We start from the raw sequence: 21,864 nt of genomic DNA, 5'->3' as shown, positions 1-21,864 counted from the left end.
TTTTCTATTTGTTTGAATCAGATGTTGGAGCTGGTTGCCAAAGCATGCTAGTTGCCAGAGCTAGTGCTGGTAAATATGAAGAAACTTTGTTGTGATATTGCCTCTCTTTTGCATCTCCCTTGTTTGGTGAGACTCAGAGAGACAACTTCAGAGTTTTTGTATCTTGATCTGGCCAGTTATTTTCATGGTTATCATTTGGGCTTAAGACATAAAGAGGGGGTTGTAGGGTCGTAGTTCTACTTCATTTTATTGTTGTATGAGATGTTATTTTAGCTTTGGTTTCCCTGAGGGAAACATAGGAGGTTGTATTTGAGTGGTTTATTTAAGCACATGATCTATTGGAATAGGGGTCAGGAAGGGTGAGAAGAAAAGTTGGTAGAATCTGTACAATGGTGCATTGTAGGGCAGTCTGATTCCTTGATCCATGAGGCCTTCTGAGAAGCCATATGGAACTGACAACAGTGGGAGGGGCAGAACGGGGAAGCATTTAGCTCTTTGGTCAAGGGCAGTCTCACTTCTGGGCTGAGAATCATGAATGCTGAACAGTTCTTGTGATGACAGGAAGCTAGAGATGTGGTGTAAGTGTGAAAGCTGGTTTTAGGTTCTACTCTGTGGCACTCAAAACAGGTTGCTGATGCTCTAGCTGGAATAAGCTGAGACTGAGAGGATCTGGAGTACAAGGTGTGTCCTGAATAGAGATCTAAGACTTGAAATGTAATACAAATACAACATTGAGTGGCAATGAGTAGCAGTATTAGATGCCATTAATGATTATGCATCTAAATATTGCTAGCTTAGATGCTTCTCTCCTAGACCTTAAAACAAGGTTCCTATCTCATTTTTAGAGGGAAGACAGGCGCAGCTTAAAATTCTTAGTGTTTTTTTTTTTTTTTCTGTTTGACTTGTCTTTTAATTCAAGGTACTTTACATAACATTATCTAATTTAAACCTTGTGACAGCTCTGAGATACATTTCTTTTAATCTTTTTTTTTTTTTTAAATAGATAGGGATGTTACACAGAGAAGGAAAGAATTTACCCAAAGTTATAGAATTACTAAATTGTAGAGCTTAAATTTAAAGACTTGCCTTGGGGGTGGCTGGGTGATGGGCACTGAGGGGGGCACTTGATGGGATGAGCACTGGGTGTTATTCTATATGTTGGCAAATTGAACACCAATAAGAAATAAATTAAAAAAATAGACTTGTCTTAACTCTAAGAAGCTTCCCCCCTCCCTTGATCGATCGATCTATCTATCTATCTATCTATCTATCTATCTATCTATCTATCTATCTATCTATAATTGAAGCTCATATAATCCTGTCAGGCCTCCAAACCTATACACCTAGAGACCTCTCTTCAGCTAGTTTCTGATTCTGAAGGTCATTTTAATGTATTTCTTTAATCCACTAGAGGTCAGTATTAGGTTGATAAAGACCGGAGCCTCTGCTATTTGATTCACAGAATTTCAACTGAGTTTTACTGCTAGGTACCCTTGGAAGTTGTATTTCACAATAAAACTTTATTTATTAACATATGTAGACATTTTTTTATATGTAGACATACTAGGTTAATAGTCCAGTTCAGATAGTTCTTACGGGTGTTTACTCCTTCTCTCTTTTTTTTTTCTTTCTGTTTTTCCCCTTTTTTATTAGGTAGGAGAACATCCAAATCATCTCTTTAATTAAGCCAAATCTCATTCTTAATATATTTCTTTTGTTATCCATTGCCTTTATATAGTAAACATTTATCTAAATTTACTATGTATGTGTCACCATATCTGGGTTTGGGGGATGAGTGATGAATGATGAAATGTGTTTCCTATCCTCAAAGAGAAGAGTTACCCACTAAAGTGCTGTCCTGTCTTTTTTTTTTTTTAACCTGACTACCTGACAGGTTTACTGAATACCTCTTTTCTATCCTCCTTCAACTTATTATTTCTGTGGTTCTTCTGTTTGGAAGACCTCATCCTTTAGTCATCAAGACCAGAATAGTCTTATTTTTCCTTCCTCTCTTCCAGGTATTGCATTGAAATCAGTAAATTCTGTTGCTTCTGCCAGTCATCTGTCTGCTCCTACCTTAATTCAAGTCCTCATTGTTATTTGGACTGTCCTAGTGATCTATATTGGGTTTTCTGTTTCTAGTCCTTGTCTTCTCCCAGTTGACTGCTCCTCGGCTCCTGGAGGATTTGCCTGAATTGTAAAGCTGATCCAGGTCTGCCTCTGCTTGCATTCTTTCGTTGTTTCTCCCTTGCCTACTAGCAAACTTCAGACCACTTTGTATGGCTTCTTTATCTCTTGGTAGTTCTTTATCACCTGTGCTTTCATACAGAATTACTTATTCCTTGGGTGGGTAATGTTATTTCACACATGATGATCGTTTCTCACGCTTATTCTTTTACCTATCTTCCTTGGCAAAAAAAAGCACAGGTTGCTACTCCTTCGTCTGTGGAGCCTATTTGGAATTCCCTCCAAGCAGATATGATTACTTCCTCCTATGTCTAATTATGCATCTGTGTTTCTGTTATTATGCTTATTGCACTAAATTTCAGCCACTTATTTGCCTCTCTTTGCTTCCTGTAACAGTATGAGGTGAGGTTCACAAGTCAGGGACTCCATCTGATTCTTTGTAGGCCTGGGATGCAGCACAATGCCTGGTACCAAGAGACATTCAGTACACATTTGGCGGACAGTAGGGATATGGAGAGGGTGCACTCTGAGTTAGCACAGCGAAAGGAGGCTTCCTAAGGGAAAAGAGTTCTAGTTGGGATTCAGAGGACAGGTTGGATGTAGGCAGGGAGAGGTCATCCAGTAGAGAAATGGCATACTGTTTCTAATGTATTATGTGGTAGAGTTTGATCCAAGTTGAAGATTCATGGTGGAGAGTACTGGATAAGCACATTGGAAAATTAGATTCAGCTTCCATTATGCTGGAGTCTAAGGGAAGTTGGGATGGTATTGGGATTTGTACTTGTTTAAATTTTTTCTCCCGGTTTCCCTCATGTTCAATTTGTGTGATGAATTCTGTGGCTTAAGAGAAGCCTGGCCCTAATATGCAGGGGAATTCTAATGAGAAGGTGATGAGTTCCATTTTAGGTCTGTTGGAAGTGAGGCGGCAGTAGAACCAACAAGCAGTATAGGCGATGTGCTACTGAGTCTTGGGAGAGTGGTCAGAGTGGAAAGAGAAGAGGGCTTGAGGAAGAAATCTTGCTTAATTTCTCTATATTAGGAAATCAGAGAAGGATATATATGAAGGAATCTTGAGAAAGATGTCATTAAGTATATAAAAATTAGTCACAAAGTCAACAATTAAGAAAAAGAAAACACCTAGTGCTTTCTAAGGTCTACTTGTCTGCTTGGTATCCTCCTCTCCCAATCCAACACAGATGGCAGAGATCAGTCTGCTGCTGCTTTGGTTCATGGTTATAAAGGTTGTCTTTGGAGGGACAGAATAAATGGTCCTGGTGAAATAGTTGAGCATGTTAGGACAGAGCTCTGAAGGGCTTTTGTTGTTGTTTTTCACGGACTTTAGTGTTACATTTTAATTTTAGCATATATTGCATACATTTATATAGTTCTATCTATATTTACTCTTTCCCACTTCCTGCCAGTCCCATAACAGAGTTTAGATCCATGGTAATTTTCATTTTCATTCATATTTTAATATTTCATTGTTCCACCTGAGATTCCGTGTTTCCAACTTGGCTGCTTCTGCTTAGCAGATCTGCCCTGACTATTCTTTTACAGACAGAAGCCTTGATCATTTTGAGAGACCTCAAGTACTGGTAAAGCCTTGGACTACAATTTGCCGTGCTTTGATTTCTAGCTATAGGGTTTGCTATCTAAATTTTCCTATTTGGCCCAAACTGCGTTTCTTTACATTGTTAGGAAAATCCGGCAGCACCTAAAAAGAACACATCACAGAAGATCTAAAATTACTTCCCTAGGATACTTTCAGTTTTGTATCATTTCAAGTTTAAATGACAGTACTTGAATGTGGCTCCTCTTGATTGCTTTTGATATACTGGTAGTATTTTATCCATTGTGAAGAAAAATAAATGATTTGGGATTGAATAGATTAAGACCACCTTATGAAAGCTTTTAGTTTTGCTGTACTAAAAAGGACAGGATTAAAAGACAAGTGATCACTCTAGTGTAGGGCTTGCTTTTTTTAAATATGAAAGCTCTAGGAAGTTCTCCCTTCTTTTGTGCTTCCCCAGAGTCCTTAATCCTTTTTTGTGTGATTTGCTTGAAAGTGGAAAAGAACTTCTTACTTTTGAAAGACTTTTATCTAATTGAGGTTCTCATATGCTTGGAGGATAGGATATTTTATGTACAAACATAAATTAAATGTTTTTGGGTAACCTCTCTTTTTCAGTTTGTTACTGAAGCCATGTATATTTTATGTAAGTCAAACCAAAATATCAGTGAATATTATGCATGGAAACAAGCTTGTCCATTGATTCAAATCTCTGGAATGTAGATTCTTTTCATTTTCTTGGCAGAAACTGGCTCCCATAATTCAAGTTTTTCTCTGTCCTATTGTAATTGTCTCATTTAACCAGTGCCTGCACTAACATTCTTAATATTTATTTATCTTGAATTTCTTAATCTCATTCAGAATATTTGGAGACTCTGATTTTCTCCAGAACTAATTTCTGCCTGTCACTGAGGGGAAATGTCAAATATTGATTAAGAAATGCATATTTTGAGAGACCATACTTCTTAAGCTTTGTGTCTTAGGATGACACTGAGCATTATTTAAAAAATAGTGGAAGTTCCATTGTGAAATATTTTGGAACATGCTGGGTTAAACCAAATAAAGAAGTTTCCTTAAAAAAGATTTCTCTCAATTTTTATTCTCTTAATGTGCATTGTGTACCTACAAGGCTCCATGACAACAGTGTTTCCCATGTATTCAACAACAGAACCTTTTGTGGGGGAAATACTTTGTCATGCTTTGAGGATCTATTGGTGTAGTAGGAAGATTTCTCCTCTGGATTTAGGAGATTACACATTGAGCTTCTACTTGACCACTAACTAGCCTTGTGACCTCAAACAAATCTTTTGTCTTCCAGCCTCATTTCCCTGAGTCGTGACTAAGGTCACTTTCAGCTCTAGCACCGTGTGGTTTAATACTTATGTCACTGACTCCACATAGTCACACTTTCCACTTCTTTGCATGGATTGAAACCACACCATCTGAATCTGTTTTATAAAGCCGAGTGGGTTACATTTCCTTTTTATGAAAGTTCAGAAGAAGAAACCCTTTAAAATTCTGTTTTACACAGATTAAGATCATGCAATTCTGAAGGATTAGTTAGTTCAAATTACTCTATTAAGATGTTTCATTCTCCTGATTACATTTGTTGGTCTCTTATAACCACAGAACTGTTCTCAAGGGTCTACTAAGCTAAAAAGCTCTTGTCCCTCTTCCCTCAACCACAATGATCCCAGCATGGCATGTATCTCGTGGGAGATGCATGTTTAGTCATTTGCACTAATCTCTTACCTGTGTAGGTGAAGAAGAGTAGGCTTCATTTTTGTGGTGATGTAGTGAGTATATTTGAAAGTCTTCTGATAACATCGACTGATTATCTTCTTTTCTGGGAAATGAATCAAGATGAGTAACTTCAGGGTTAAAAAATGTATATATTAATGTGTTTGATTTTATTTCTGGGACTAAAACTGTCTTAAGACATCCTATTGTATTTTCTTTAAGACACCAACTTGTTCAAAATTAGAAGTTCTTTGAATGCTGAATTAAGTCCTTTTCTTTCTTTCTTCCTTTTTAATGCGTGTGTATGTGTTTCTATCCTAGGCACAACAGCAAAGAAACTTGGATAACATCGTCTTGCAACAACCCAGAATAGGTAGCAAGAGAAAATCTAAGAAAGACGTGTACACAATTTTTGATACAGAGTTAGAAAGCACTAGCCCCAAGTCTGAACAGGATTCAGGAATCCTGGATGTTGAAGATGAGGAAGATGACGAAGAGGTAACCAACATTTGAACTGGGGAAATGAGACTAATGTTACGTTTACTTTTTTTTTTTTTAAGATTATATTTATTTATTTGAGAGAGAGAGAGAGAGAAGGCAAGCAATAAGAGAGGGAGAAGCAGGCTCCTTGCTGAGCAGAGTGCCCACTGCGGGGCTCAATCTCAGGACCCTGGAATTGTGACCTGAGTTGAAGGCAGACACCCAACTGACTGAGCCACCCAGGTACCCATAATGTTAGGTTTAAATGTAGTATATTTGAGATGTGATAAAGGATTTACCCAGGTAATACAACTTGTGTGATCTTACGGATATTAAATACCATTTTAAACACAAATGGGCCTCAACACAAGGAAATTGGAGATACACCATGGTATTTTAGATTCTAATTGTTTAGATTTTGAATATACTTAACCATTTTTTATTTTTTAAGTTTCAAGGTTTTTGACTATATACCAACTGGTTACTACATTAAGGAAAAAGTAGAGTTTACCTGACATAGAGAAAGATATAGGTGACCTCCTCTGAACTGGAACATGGTTACTTGAGACAAAAGATGTTGCTTTAAAAGTGGGGTACAAATAAAGGGGTCTTAAATTAATAATAGAAAAAGGCTCCAAAAATTTGAGAATGGATTACTGAAAGAAATAAATACATGAGCAATTATGGAGAATCTGGGAATTTTGTGACATCCATAACCTCTTAGATCAGTTCTGTATCACTTTCAGTTGGCTTAACTAGTACATGTATTTATATCTTGATTTGTTGTTGGAAGTAAATTTAATGTGTTTTTAAAAATAAAACTACTGGGAATACTTGAGATTTCTCGTTAAAATGTTTTTCTAAATACTTACCATTTGAATAAACTGGATCAGTTTCTTTGTGAATGTAGTGATCAGGAGCATGAACACTGTAGTCCTACAGATTGCATCTAGATCCTGGCTTTGCCATTTTGTTATATTTTGTTTTTTAAAATTATCATTATTACTCACATCACTTACTTTTTTAAATGTCCACTGACATGTGTGAGGAACCATTTATGCCTGCACTCTGTCAGTTGTTTGCCTTTAAGTACTTGGCTCTTTTGCATTGTTTCGTTTCTTCAGATAAAATTGGGGTTACGGTCTTCTCCATCTTTGTTCTTTGTTCTGTCTGACTGCCCTTCTTATTCTTAATCCCCCTCTCACCCAAAAACTATACCGTCAAACTTGCCACTGTCTAACTTGGGAATTTTAGGTAACTGTTGAATCTGTTGAAACTTGAGTCTTCATCTGTCAAGTAAAGATCGTAGTCTATGCCATAGGATTGTACAAGTGTCTGCTCCATAAAAGGTGGTCAGCAAATGTTAGTTTCTGTTCTGTTGTTAATCTTTTTTGCCACCTTGTGTTATGTATCACTACTGTCATTTTGTTCATCAGGATGTGTTTATTACATAAATGAGATACATTAGTAGTTAACAATGTGTGAGAGTTTCATCAAAATCCCTATTGCACCTGGATAAGAAATAGAGCTAAGAAAAGAACCAGGCACTTGCCTGATATCTACAGAAACAGAAAGGGGCAGAGAAGACTTGGTTCTCCTGAGTATTTTCTAGCATCCTCTCTTCTTGCTTGAAGTGACTGTTATGGTAGGATATGGATCTACCCTGAAGACCAGACTCTCAGGTATTAGGCCCGTCACTGATGGCAACTTAGCAGTGGTACAAGCAAGCATCAGAATCAAGAAAGAATACTTAATGCCCTTCATTTACATTTTGGGTACCTGTTAAGGAAATTAAATTCTTATAAGGCACTGTGACCTAAGGAAAACAGAAGTTAGACATAGTCTATACCCTCAATAATATATACCTCAAAGAGATGGCTAGATGATAAGGTGGAAGAACGAAATATATACATGGTCTCACATATAGTGAGAACCTTATGGATACAAGCCATTCTTTATCATGAGCTCACTGAAGATCCTGTGCAAATCCTCTTTAGTTTTTGTGCTATATTTCTTCTTTGTTTTGTCTTCTGAGGCCCAGAGAAGATAAATTGGGACTATGAAATGTGTTGAGGGTTTCTCATAAATGAAGTATTATAAGAATGTACTTGGAAGTTAACATTTTAAAATGGTCATATATCCCAAATCAAACAGAATCCTGTTAGAGATTTGCTGATTGAGCTCTTACAACAAGAATTCAGCACTTCAGTGTCATCTAATGGCATCCTATCTTTAAAAAAAATCGTACCTTCTATTTATTTACTTCTCAGTTTGAATCTTCTTCAAGTGCACATTCTTAATCTCAAACCTCATGTAGAGAATTATTTATTTAGATGTCTCCAAACTGGTTTCTTGGCATAGTTCTTGCATGGTGTGAATAAATTCTTCAGATAAGATCTTTCGTGACCCACTGTGACGTTCTGACCTTCATTCTTGTCATTCTTCAACAGGCCTCATTGAGAGCAGCATAAATAGTTTTTGAAATATTTTGACTTCTAAACTGTGGCACAGAATCCTGTAAGGCAGTGATTCTTAATCTATTTGGGTTCATATATTTCTTTGAGAGTTTGATAAAAAATATATATGGCGTATTTCCCCAGTGAAATATACATGTATTCACTCAAAAAAGTTGTGCATGAAATTTCAGGGGATTTCTGAAACTCAGTTTGCCCTCAGAAGCCATGTTAAGAACACAGGTTATAAGTTAAGTGCTTCTGAAATTTTAATCTGCATAGAAATCACCATCAAATCATTATAAAATGCAGATTTGGATCTTGCAGGTTGGGGATGAAATCTGAGAATCTGCATTTGTAACAGGCTCCCAGGTGAGGATGGTGCTTCTTCTGTACACATAGCACACTTGAGGTTGCGGGGCTATAGAGGACCTCAAGGAAACATTTTTAGTGCATAAAGAAGACAGAAACCTTGAATGTTTGGATTTCTTATTGATTTTTCATTATTATGTCTTAAGATTTTTTCAACAATGAATGCAGTACTTGAAGAGAAAGTTATCTTTTGCTTTCTAAAATCTATTTCTTATACAAAAGAGTACCGGCATTATTTTTTATGAAATTTTATGACTTGGACTTAATATACTTAAGTTTAGGTATTTTCTTATGCACCGAAGTGAGAACTTTTTCTCTTTCCTGTACTTTTAATGAAAGTGCATTTAGTACATTCTTTGAGTCAAGTGACATTTGTAGACTGCTATGTCTTTAGTGTGCTAATACTTAATGAGAGACCACAGAATGAGATGGGTAAGAAAACCCTAACACCTAGAAAATGGCTTAGAACATAGTAAGCAGGTATTTAATATATTGTTGAACTGAAATAAAGTTTGTGCCAGACATAGAAAAACTAAATAGGCTGGGAATTGAAGATGAAATCATCTTGGATGAAAAAATCAGCTCACATGGAGAACCAACTGACATAGTCATTCTCTTGATTCCTGAGAAGTGTTGTAGGGAACAACACTTTATTGTGGACAGTGTTCCTCTGTAAAATTCTCTATTTGTACTTTATTTTTTGTCTGAGCTAATGAAAGGGTCACCTTGATTAAAGTAAGGTTGTTTTTTTTTGTTTGTTTTTACTTGTCATGTATTAAAGTTGAACTATATAAATTGCTAAATAAATAAATTATCAAATAATAATAATAAATTAATTCAATTGGCATTTTCAGTGTAAATATGTATGATCTGGGGAATTTATTCTTAATCTCTATATCATCCTGTGGAATAAGTAGATGTTATTGCTCTTCTCTAAATATTTAGATAGGACTTAACAATTTTGTTTTAGAAGTGGTGAACTTTTTAGATTGAGAATGTACTTGTGGTGTTAGATTCATCAGGAGTCTCTTTTTTTCTAAAGATTTATTTATTTATTTTAGATAGAGTGCATGTGCATGAGCATGTGAGTGGGAAAGGGGCAGAGGGAGAATCTCAGGCAGACTCCCTGCTGAGCGTTGAGCTCAGCGGTTGGGGAGGGGGTGTGGGCAGGAGAGGTGGGGGGTTGGGGAACTTGATCTCACAACCCTGAGATCATGACCTGAGCTGAAATCATGGGTTAGTCACTTAACCAGCTGAGCCACCCAGGCACCCCAGGTGTATCGTTTTTGAGATATCTCAAGATAAAGTACAAGGATACTTTAAATGATATATTATTTGTGAGAAGGGGAACGATGATGCCTTCTGAAGGCAGAGCTGTTGTAAGGATTGACTGAAATAGTGTATATATATATATAATGGTCTCATCACAGTGCTTGGCACACACAATGCTATGAGTATATAATAGTTACTATTATGGGATCTGACTATATCCTTTTTTGGGGGAATAAAGGTAAAATACAAGTTAATACAGTTTTTGATAGCATATATTTGCATGGACTGGTGGAACACTATCTACTGTAAATAATCTGCTTGAAATAAAGCAATATTGGATAAGAAATAGTTTGAAGCAGGGCCTGTGATTTCTTTTTTTGTTTCTAGGTTACTTCAGAGCGTCTGCATTCTTAGAACACTTCCTTGGTACCATATTTCTGGCACATTCTTATTCTAGTTTGTATCTCTTTTTTTTTTTTATTTTAAATTCAATTTGCCAACATATAGTATAACATCCATGCTAATCCTATCAAGTGCCCTCCTTAGTGCCTGTCACCCAGTTACTCTATCCCCCCACAGACTTATTCTTCAGCAACCCTGTTTGTTTCCTGGAATTAGGAGTCTCTCATGGTTTGTCTCCCTCTCTAATTTTTCCCCACTCAGTTTCCCTCCTTTCCCTTATAATCCCGTTCACTAGTTCTTATATTCCACAAATGAGTGAAGCCATATGATTATTGTCCTTCTCTGATTGACTTATTTCACTCAGCAAAATACTCTCCAGTTCCATCCATCGAAGCAAATTGTGGGTATTCATCCTTTCTGATGGTTGAGTAATGTTCCATTGTATATATATAGACCACATCTTCTTTATCCATTTGACTGTTGAAGGACATCAAGGCTCCTTCCACAGCTATTGTGGACATTGCTGCTATGAACATTGAGGTGCAGGTGTCCTGGTGTTTCACTACATCAGTATCTTTAGGGTAAATACCCAGTAGTACAATTGCTGGGTCTTAGGGTGGCTCTATTTTTAACTTCTTGAGGAGCCTCCACACTGTTTTCCAGATGGACTGTACCAGTTTGCACTCTCACCAACAGCCTAAGAGGGTTCCCCTTTCTCTATATCCTCTCTAACATTTGTTGTTTCCTGTCTTGTTAATTTTCCCCATTCTCACTGGTGTGAGGTGGTATCTCATTGTGGTTTTGATTTGTACTTCCCTGATGGCAAGTGATACAGAGCATTTTCTCATGTGCTTGTTTAGCCCTATGTGTGTCTTCTTTGGAGAAGTGTCTTTATATATTTTGTATCTCTTTTAATTGTTTATACTGTGAAAGAGTAGTAGTCACTGTTTTACCCATACAACTCTTTGTATGGTGTAGGTCAAATAAATGGTTGTTGACCAAATGATCCGTGTCAGATTTGGCTCTCAAGATTTTGGTATCTCTTTTGAAATATGGAGTTAACAGGATGGAATTGCTAATTAACATACAAGTATCATGTAATATATAATGCCTTCTGAGATGTCTTTATGATGTGGTACTGTACTGATTTTGAGATAACAAGATTATTTGTTTGCCAGGGATGCCATAACAAAATACCATAGAGTACCTGGCCTACACAACAGAAATTTATTTTCTCTCAGTTCTGGAGGCTGGAATTCCCAAGATCAGTGTGTCACTAGGGTTGGTTTCCTGCTGAGGACTCTTTCTTTGGCTTGCAGATGACTGTCTTCTTGCTTCATCCTCACACAGTTTTTTTCTCTGTGATTGTATCTTCCTGGTATGTCTTCCTTTTTTAAAATAAAGACACCAATCCTATTTCCTTAGAGCTCCACCCTTATGACTTCATTTAACCTTGATTATCTTCCGAAAGGCTGTATTTCCAAATACAGTCACATTGGGGTTTAGAGCTTCAATATAGGAAATTTTGGGGAGATATAATTTAGTCCATAACACAGGGAGATTGGAAGGAACACAGGATTTGTATTTAGAAAGTACAAGTTCTGTCAGCTTTGTGTTATCAGAGCAAATCATGTAATTTCTCTGAGTGTTTCTTTTCTCACCTCTAAAATAGTGACAATAATTAATTGGTGCTAAATTGCTTGTGAAAAATTGGGTTATTGTGATATTTGACCCAAATTTCAAATTACTTATTGCAACACTTTCAAATGACAACAAGATAACAAAATGAGGATTATTTCTCAGTCAGTTAAAGTGAAGTAAAGGATGCCATTATTACTTTAGAGTTAAATTCAGAGGCTGCCTATTGGCAGCCCCTGGGCCAGAAAGAGTTTGCAAAATGACTGTTGGCTTACATAGTGCTTAAAAGTTTTAAAAATATTTGCCAATGTTTAGTTGAATTCACATAAAAATCTGTATTTCCAACTTAGCCTCTATCTAAGTATGGAGAATCTCCTCGAGTAGCAAGGTTGCCACTAAGCTATGATATCTTTTGTGTCTGCACATTGGATGTTGCCATTTATTATCACACTTGCGCTATTGAGAGAAATATATTATTACTTACACTGGATCTGTACTTAAAAATGGCAAACTGTAAGATAGACTGACAAGGGTCACATGTTTGTAAAAAAAATGATAAGAACAGAGTTCTTTGTAAAAATGAGTAGTTGTTCTAGATATTTCACATACAAAGTATGTCTGTTAAGAGAATACAATTTGAAAAGTTGGCCTGATTCACTTATACCCAATACCCACTGACTTTTGTAGTCTTGGTTTTTCACTTCACTTCACTTCAGTTCTTCTTCTTCTTTTTTTTTTTTTTAGGTTTTATTTATTTATTTGAGGGAGAGATTGAGAGAGTCCTGGAAGGGGAAGAAGGGCAGAGGGAGAGAGAGAGAGAGAAACTCAGGCAGATTCTGTGCTGAGTGTGGAGCCCAATGTGGGGCTCAGTCTCATGACCCTGAGATCACAACCTGAGCTGAAACCAAGAGTCGGACACTCAACCGACTGTGCTACCCAGGTGTCCCATTAGAGTACCTTTTGGTTAGTTTGTTCGTTAGTTATGTATGTATGTGGACCCCAGTGCGGGCTTGAACTAAGACTCTGAGATCAAGATCTGAGCTGAGATCAAGAGTTGGGTGCTTAACCAGTCACTCTTCTCTTTAATGAAAACTGGTCTATTAAGAATACATATAATGAAATGAAGAGTAAATACATACCCATACTTAAAATCAAAAGCAATAAAAACAATTTAGAAAGTTGAATGAAAACTATGGCATGCTTTAGACATTCTGTTTTGGTTTTCTTATTCTTTTAGCTTTTAGGTCTGTCTATTGGCAGGGATATATTACGGCTCACATTGATTTAATATTGTTAATATTTTTTCATTGTGCTGATGGTATAAAGTTCTTGTTATTTTGAAATTATTTTCTTCAATTTCTAAACACTTACCTGACTTTTCAGTTCTTGTAGAATTTCTCCTTTATATTCTTATTCAACCACCCCCTTCACTCTGTAATAAGTTGCTAATAGCCCTAATGAGAGAATATACTCCTTTTCCCCTCATCTTTGTCTAAAATATTGAATTCTACTTTTCCCTGAGGACTAGCTCAACGTGACCTCTTCTGAACACCTATCTATCTATCTATCTATCTATCTATCTATTCATTATTTTTTTAAAGATTGATTTTATTTACTCATGAGAGAGAGAGGGAGGAAGAAATATAGGCAGAGAGAGAAGCAGGTTCCCTGCGAGAAGCCTGATGTGGGACTCGATCCCAGAACCCTGGGATTATGCCCTGAGCCGAAGGCAGATGCTCAACCGCTGGGCCACCCAGCCGTCCCTCACTCATTATTTTAAATTGAGGTATAATTGATTTTTAACATTATATTAATTTCAGGGGTACAGCATAATGATTCAATATTTGCATATATTGCAAAATGATCACCATAGTTGTCTGGTTAACATCCATCAGAATGCCTAGTTACAAAATTTTGTTTTCTTGTGATGAGAACTTTTATTTTATTATTTTATTTTTTTAAGATTTTCTTTATTTATTCATGAGAGAGAGAGAGAGACAGAGAGAGAGGCAGAGATACAGGCAGAGGGAGAAGCAGGCTCCATTGTTTTTTTATGATGAGAACTTTTATTTTATTATTTAATTTTTTAAAGATTTTCTTTATTTATTCATGAGAGACAGAGAGAGAGAGAGAGAGAGAGAGAGAGAGAGAGGCAGAGGGAGAAGCAGGCTCCATGCAGGGAGCCCGATGTGGGACTCGATCCTGGGTCTCCAGGATCACACCCCGGGCTGAAGGCGGCGCCAAACCGCTGGGCCACTGGGGCTGCCCGATGAGAACTTTTAGATGTCTCTTAGAAACGTACAAATATGCAATGTACTATTGCTAACTGTAGTTACCATGCTATACATTACATCTATATGACTTCTTAATTTTATGATTGGAAATTTGTACCTTTTGACCCCCTTCACCTATCTTGCCCACACCCCAAAATCTTATCCAGAGTAGCACCTTCTTTATAAAAACTTATTTTTTAAGGGTAGCCCAGGTGGCTCAGCGGTTTAGCGCCGCATTCAGCCCAGGATGTGATCCTGGGGAGCCAGGACTGAGTACTGCATTGGCCTCCCTGCATGGAGCCTACTTCTCCCTCTGCTTATGTCTCTGCCTCTCTCTCTGTCTGTGTCTCTTATGAATAAATAAATAAAATCTTTAATAAATAAATAAAATCTTTAAAATAATTTATTTTTAAAAAGAATTTTAGATCTTCAGAAAAGTTAGAAGAGTGGTAAAATGAACATCCATGTACCTTCACTTAAATACTCCACTTACTATAATTTGGCACTTTCTACCTTAAAAATTTGATTTTGAAAGAATCTATTTCATCAGTCCTCTTCTCCCCACCAAACCTGAGCTATTTGAAAAGAAGTGGTGTGCTTCATTCATCATATTTGAAATCTCAATACTATAATATTTGGTTTACCAAAAATGACACTCTTCTACATAATTATAATGCAGTGATCACACTCAGGAATTTTAACACTGATATGATACTACCACTTAACATATAACCCATGTACAAATTTCCCCAGTTGTCCCAATAATCTCCTATATAGCAGATTATTTTTCACTTTTCCTACAGCTACATCTAGACAAGTATCACACATTACATTTAATTTTTATGTTTGTTTATTCTCCTTTAATATCCCTCTATTTAGATACGTCTGGTAATCCTTGTGATTAGGTTTAGGTTGATCATTTTTGACAGGACTATTATGAAAGTAATATTATGTCCTTTTTAGTACATCACATCAGAAGGCACACTGTTGGTTAAGGTGGTGTCTACCAGATTTTTGCATCATAAAGGTACCCTTCTCTGTTTGTAATTGTGATCTGTGGCGTGATACTTTTAGGTCCTGGGACAATCCTGTTCCCTAACAGTTTTTCTGATTTAGTGATTTAGAATTCATTGATGCTTTGTTCCTGAATCATGTATTACTGTGTTGATTATAAACAGTGATTTTTCAGGATCACTGGGTGGCGCAGCAGTTTAGCGCCTGCCTTTGGCCCAGGGCGCGATCCTGGAGACCCGGGATCGAATCCCACGTCGGGCTCCCGGTGCATGGAGCCTGCTTCTCCCTCTGCCTGTATCTCTGCCTCTCTCTCTATATATCTCTATATATCTATATATATTTATTATATAAATAAATAAATAAAAGACTGTTTCTGTAAAAAAAAAAACAGTGATTTTTCTATTTTTATCGTTTCTTTCACATTGATTAGCTGGCATTCTTCCTTCTATAAAGCAGAACTTTCCTTTTGTCTCATTTTTTTTTTTTTAAGTGTCAGTATTGGTACTTGAATTCTTATTTTATATAAAATGGGTTATATTCCATTCTTGTCTTTCATTTTGATTCTCTAATTGTTCCAGGTTTGGCCAGTGGGAGTCTTTTCCATTATCCTTTGACACATTTCCATCAGTTTTGAAGCACTTCCATTTTTTGGGCACAGGATATTCTTGGTTCACTTCAAGTTCTGCACCAGCTCTGGAATCAGCTATTTTGTCAAAGAATGCTTGTCCTTTTTACTGGAGAATTGTATATAGAAACTGAAATGTAGGCATTAGGTATACTCCTTCTGCAGACAGAGCTAAGAAATGCACACACTGCACTAACACATAGACAGTTTTATGAATCCTGAGTTAAGGCTGATGCTTCTAGTTTTACCCAAATATCATAGTCTTCCTCTTCTCCTATTCCATATTTGTGTCTCTGAGAATTCTGGTTCCCAGAGAATTAATATACTTACCCATTGCCTGCTCCTATAACACAAGCAAAATAGTTTCAGAATTACTGTGCAAATGTCACTAAAAGCAGTAAATGTATGAGGTTCAAGATTTCTTTGCAATTGTTTTTATCCTACAGTATATCCCACTAGGGCTATAATTCAGAGTGTTGTTCAAATTATTTTGCTACTTTTTCTTATGTGTGATTGTTACCAAATTGATATATAATTGGGTTCATTTGTTTATTTTGTATATTTTTTAGAGTCCCATCCTTATTAATTTAATTTTTTGAATATGTAAAAAGTAAACATGTTTCAAAAAGCAAAAATTTATAAGAAGATATATTCAGTGATATCCCATTCTCCTCTTTATCCCTTCTACCTTACTCCTGCCTACTCTTTGTAAGTAATCAGTATGAGTGTGTGTGTTTATGTGTGTGTACAAGTACTTTTCCTCATACCTTACACAATCTATTAATAAAATAATGCATATATGTTTTTGTATCTTGTTTTTTTACTAGAAAATATATCTTGAGAATTGTTCCATATTAGTTCATAGAAATCTTTCTCATTCTATTTTTACTGGTAAATAGTACTCCATTGTTTGAATTGAATGTACTACAGTTTTTTCAGCCAGTCTCCTATATGTGAGTATTTAATGATTTCTAATATTTTCTTATTAAAATACAGTGTTTTGGCTACATAGCTATTAGAATTAACTTTAAAAATATACCATACGAAGGACTGGCAGGGTGCCTAGCTACTATTTTTATTACTGGGAATTGAATTTTTCCCATCCTGGTATTCAGCTTCAAGCAGAGAATTCTTGAGGGAGTATCTTTTGATTTTGGCTACAAGGTTTTTTGCATTGTCTCAGTAAAGGAGGAATGGTAATTTTTCCTGATTTTCTTCTGCTTAGTGCAAGCATTTGAGTAAGTTAAGTGGAAATTTGTTTAGAGATTTCTCAGGAAGAATCCTAGTAATTTGTGAGAAGCTCTATAGTCAAGTCCTGCAGTTTTTAGGATAGGGCTCTATTCAGGGTATTCTTACATGTTCAGAGGTTTAGAAAATTCTCTTACACTTTTGCTAATTCTAGTCCTAGGCCTTCTAGTTTGTTGGAGCATCCATGATATTTAGTCCAGCTCTGTGGAAGGTTATGCCCAAATGAATGTTACCTTTTTTTTCTCTGAAGTTTTGGAAGCAAAGTAGTACAGAAAAGCACACGGGTGAAAAATGTTTACCAAGTATTTCCTGGCTTCCAGACATAATATGGGCAGTCAAAAATTGATCCTTTGAGTGCAAAGGTAATGCTCTTTTAGCTAATCATTTGTTCTTTTCTCCCTTCAGAAAAATGCCTGGTACATTTTAATGACTTGAGATCCAACTAATGTTCAGAAATGGACACCAAGTCCCTGCATTCATTTACTAATACCATGGAACTATTTTGTGTTAAGTGGTAATCAAAAGTATTTTCAAGAAGGAGAATGACTCAACTGATTAGTGAGAAACATATCTAAATTCCTTGCAAATTTTTATCATACTTTTTTTGGATGTTCCACCTTCTTTGAAAGGTTTCATAAGAGAAAAATAAGTGGCCTGTGTTGTATGTGTACCTCCTGGACAGCTGTGAACAATGAGACTAGAGCATACTAATGCATTTCTTTCTTTCATGTACTATCTTTATCAGCAGCATAGGTAATATTCTTGAGTGGAAGGAGGCAAGCAATCTTTTCTTGTACTCTATTTTCCTTTTTCCTAATGATATGCTTACCCACTAGTAAAGCAGATAGATCTATCAGGTTGTTACCTACAAATACTTTTTTCCCCCTGCCTCCCTTCACTAATCAGTCCTTTTTTTATTTTTAAATTTTTTTTCACTAATCAGTCTTAATTAAGATAGTAGAAATAGCTACTATCTTCCAGCTTCTTTACTGGGGGGGGGGAGTTGTAAAAATATTAAATAAATATATCTGTTATAGCTTGAATGCCATTATTTATTTTTAAACCAAAAATCTCATTTTTTCTTTAATTGTGAAATCATTTTCCTTCTTCTTTTGACTTGATCTAAGATGTATTACAGAAGAAAAATGTATCATAAAAGGCAGTTCCTAATATTTTGCAAGAATTTTTATAATAAAAAATGTTTATGCTTCTTTGCTTTTTGACCATCTAATATTTCCATTTTTAGTTTGAATCTTTATATCTTCTCCAATATATATTGTCTGCAGAGGCTCATACAACTCTTTTTCAGGGTGCCTTTCATTGATCCTGTTTATAAATTTACTTTTCTTATTTTATAGCTTCCTCTGTCCCCAGACTCTTTTTTTTTTGTCACCTGTAAGGTGACATGCTGTGATAGTTGATGTATTGACAGGATATAACGCTATTTAACAAAATCCACAGACATTAAGTAACAAAGACTACAGCTTTGATGGAAGCTATTAATATGTATTCTACAAATATAAGAAGCATATTGAAATGGATAGACAAACCATGCCAATATAGCATCTTGTGATGCATGATCTCTAATGGGTATGTGAACATGTAATTGCAGATTGTAAGACTTGCCTTCATGATACTTACCTCTGAATCTTGTAGTCCAACCACTCCTAAATTCTGTTTTTTTTTTTATTTTAAAAAGATTTTATTTATTTATTTATTGAGAGAGAGGGAGAGAGCATGAGCAATGGGGAGGGGAGAGGGAGAAGCAGACTCTCTGCTGAGTAGGGAGCCCTCTCATGGGGCTCCATCCCAGGATCTTGGGATCATGACTTGAGCCACCCAAGAGCCCCACTCCTAAATTCTTTTAATAGCTTATTGTTTATCTGTTATTTTAATATCTAACTTATGTAATATTATAAAATGCTCTGTGGCACAGATTTCTTAGTTACAGAATCTAAAATCTTGCCTACAATTTGCTCCTCCCTGATAATAAAGAGGTTTGTGTTGGCTGAAGACACTAATGCTCTTCATTCAGAAGCTATATAGGGAATTAGGCAGCTGCTGTCCTTGGTGATGAAATTATTTCATGTGAATTAATAAGGAAAACAACTAGTTAAAAAAGCAGGATAATCTTGAGTATACTGTTTGTGACTGCTGTTGGTATCTTCCTGGATCTATTTGAACTAGAAAAATACAGACTCCAGTATCTTAATGTCTTGAGTTCCTGACTGCCATGCAGAGGAAATGTTTAACTATTTTAATCATGTTTCTGTATCTCAAAAAGAAAGCCCTTATGAGAGGAAATGACAACGTCCTACCACAAAGTTATCTCTTATCAGTTATAGTCCCAGTCGATAATGATTTGTCAAACTTGGACATGTGTAAAATGCAAGGGCTGTGTTATTTACTTTGGAAAGGAAAAATTAGATGAAGCTGATAAAGACGGAGTCCTGGCTTTTGTTAGGAGACAGAAACCATTAGAGACAGTCATTGTTAGCTGAGGAAAGTGTCCTTGGACCCCTCCCTCTGCCCCAGCTGAAACCTAAACCTGCTTGAATCATTCTTTGCACTTGAGGGGAGAGAAGGGCAAACAGAAGGGGAAGAAGAATGAAGACAACCTTGAAAGAGATTCTGCATTTTAAATGGGTAGCCAAATCTGGACCCTAAAGCACACCTATTTATGTGAATCAGGAGAGACTGCCTTTTGTTCTCTTTCCCACTTGCATTTATTTAGATTTTTGAAAGTTCATTTCTTATCCTTCCAAACGGGTGGTATTCCCTCACATAGTGTATGTTACTCTCCTCCTATTGCCTTTCAGTAGATGTGATTCTTTTTCATTAGTGGAAGCAGAGAAAACACATCTAGCTCAAAGCAACATGAGTCAGTGCATGCTTTACATACCTTTCTCCTCACAACACTCTTCTTGATTCCTTGCAGTGTTCCTCACAGAAGGGAGCATGGAGGAAAAATGATTTCTAAATAGTAGGCTATTTTAGGGGTAGAGGTAAAGTTTGTGAACTGAAGCCCCATTTTGCTCCTTCTTTACTTGTCTAGATTTCTGTGAGCTGTTTTCAAAGCAGGTAGTCCTTTGCTTAGGAGGACTTGACTGGATCATGGTTGCGAAGGCTAAGAAATAGCAAAGCCAATACTTGCAAGTCAGGGCTAAACATTTTGAAGCTAAGGATGATGATGATGATGGATGCCAAGACAGAAAATAGGTTTGGTTGTAAATATTTGTTGGAGATGACAGGAGAACCTTTCTGTCCTCTCTAAATATATCTATTTTTTAGTTGGCCCAGGTAAACCACTATTTTTACCCCACTAGTAGGGAGCACCATTAGTTTATTCATCAGAGATTTTTAGGGAAACTGATCCCTAATGTGGATGTTCAGTATATAAGGATGGGTCTGACCTGTGCAGGGGCCATGGCTCTGTCTGAGGATTGGCTTAGGAGCGGTTTCCTTTTGAATGAAACTAGTGGTTCTGAGTCAAAGCAAAACAAAATAAACTGCATAAAGAAGTACATATGAAGAAAGGTGTGTTTGAATTTATTTAAATTTCCTTAAACTTTTTATAAAAATATATTTATTATAAATAACCTTATAAGCATTAGTTCTAAATAAAAGAAGAAAGTTTCATTTTCTCTACAAATGTTTTTTGCATGTTTCTTATACCTTTTCATATGTATGTGTAATTTTTATGTAGTTTAAATACTATCCATATAATTTTATGAATTTTTCTATTTTTCATCTTTTGAACCTGTGTTTTGCTTAGGAGACTCGTTTTTTTCTGGCAAGATAAAATAAATTTTCTTCACATTTTTACTTTGCAGTCCAACAGAGGAGACTATAAAGATGTTTTAATGTTGTGGTCATTTCAAATAAGAGTGCCTAAGTTGATTACGTATTGTCTCTTTTTGTGTTATTAAGATGAAAACGAGTGTCCTTTTGTACTCTTAAAGTTACATGCTTTTTGATTTTTTTTAACTATATGGTACTTATTTGTCCATAAAATGTTTTTCTCAGTGATTTTGCAATGCTCACCAACTTTTCTAATTGCCTTAAAAAAAAAAATCTATGCTTATGCCATCGTGTAGAATCTTGAGCATCTTACTTGGATTCACAAGAGTTTGAGTGCTTACAGAGTATCTAGCACTGGGAGGTTCTTTTTTTTTTAATGATATATTTTTTAAATTTTTTATTTATTTATGATAGTCACACAGAGAGAGAGAGAGAGGCAGAGACATAGGCAGAGAGAGAAGCAGGCTCCATGCACCGGGAGCCCGACGTGGGATTCAATCCCGGGTCTCTAGGATCGTGCCCTGGGCCAAAGGCAGGCGCTAAACTGCTGCGCCACCCAGGGATCCCGCACTGGGAGGTTCTTAAACAGAGATTTAGTATGTGCTATCATGGGTGTAAAGCAAATGAACAGAGTGGCCAATGAATTTGAACCAATACATGTAGACAGGTAATAATTTTGGAGGGATAAGAAAGTAGGTATTGTGTCAAGTTGTAGAATGAGTATATTTCCTTAGGAAAAATATGTTGTGAAGAAAGCTATGTCTCCAAAGAAGAAATGAGGCTTTCTTG

At 36.2% G+C, this 21,864-nt stretch overlaps 1 protein-coding gene across 12 annotated transcripts in view; it reads left to right on the top strand.

Annotated features, from left to right (window-relative positions):
- Nucleotides 1-21,864, top strand: part of EXOC6B (exocyst complex component 6B) — a 615,377-nt gene that overhangs the window by 241,754 nt on the left and 351,759 nt on the right. For 11 of the 12 annotated variants that reach the window (XR_012004238.1, XR_012004237.1, XR_012004239.1 and 8 more), the window contains one exon: nt 5,819-5,995. The exons of the other annotated variant lie outside the window; for it this stretch is intronic. Coding sequence is in view for 7 of the 11 variants with exons in the window: in XM_072769830.1 (XP_072625931.1) it covers nt 5,819-5,995 (177 nt within the window). In the remaining 4 variants the exon portion in view is untranslated. The remainder of the gene's footprint in view (nt 1-5,818; nt 5,996-21,864) is intronic. 12 annotated transcript variants of the gene reach the window in all.

This window comes from Canis lupus, chromosome 12 (genome assembly GCF_048164855.1).
Source record: "Canis lupus baileyi chromosome 12, mCanLup2.hap1, whole genome shotgun sequence".
NCBI lineage: Eukaryota > Metazoa > Chordata > Mammalia > Carnivora > Canidae > Canis > Canis lupus.
The sequence above is the reverse complement of the archived record's forward strand: the minus strand, read 5'-3'. Positions and strand labels throughout refer to the sequence as shown.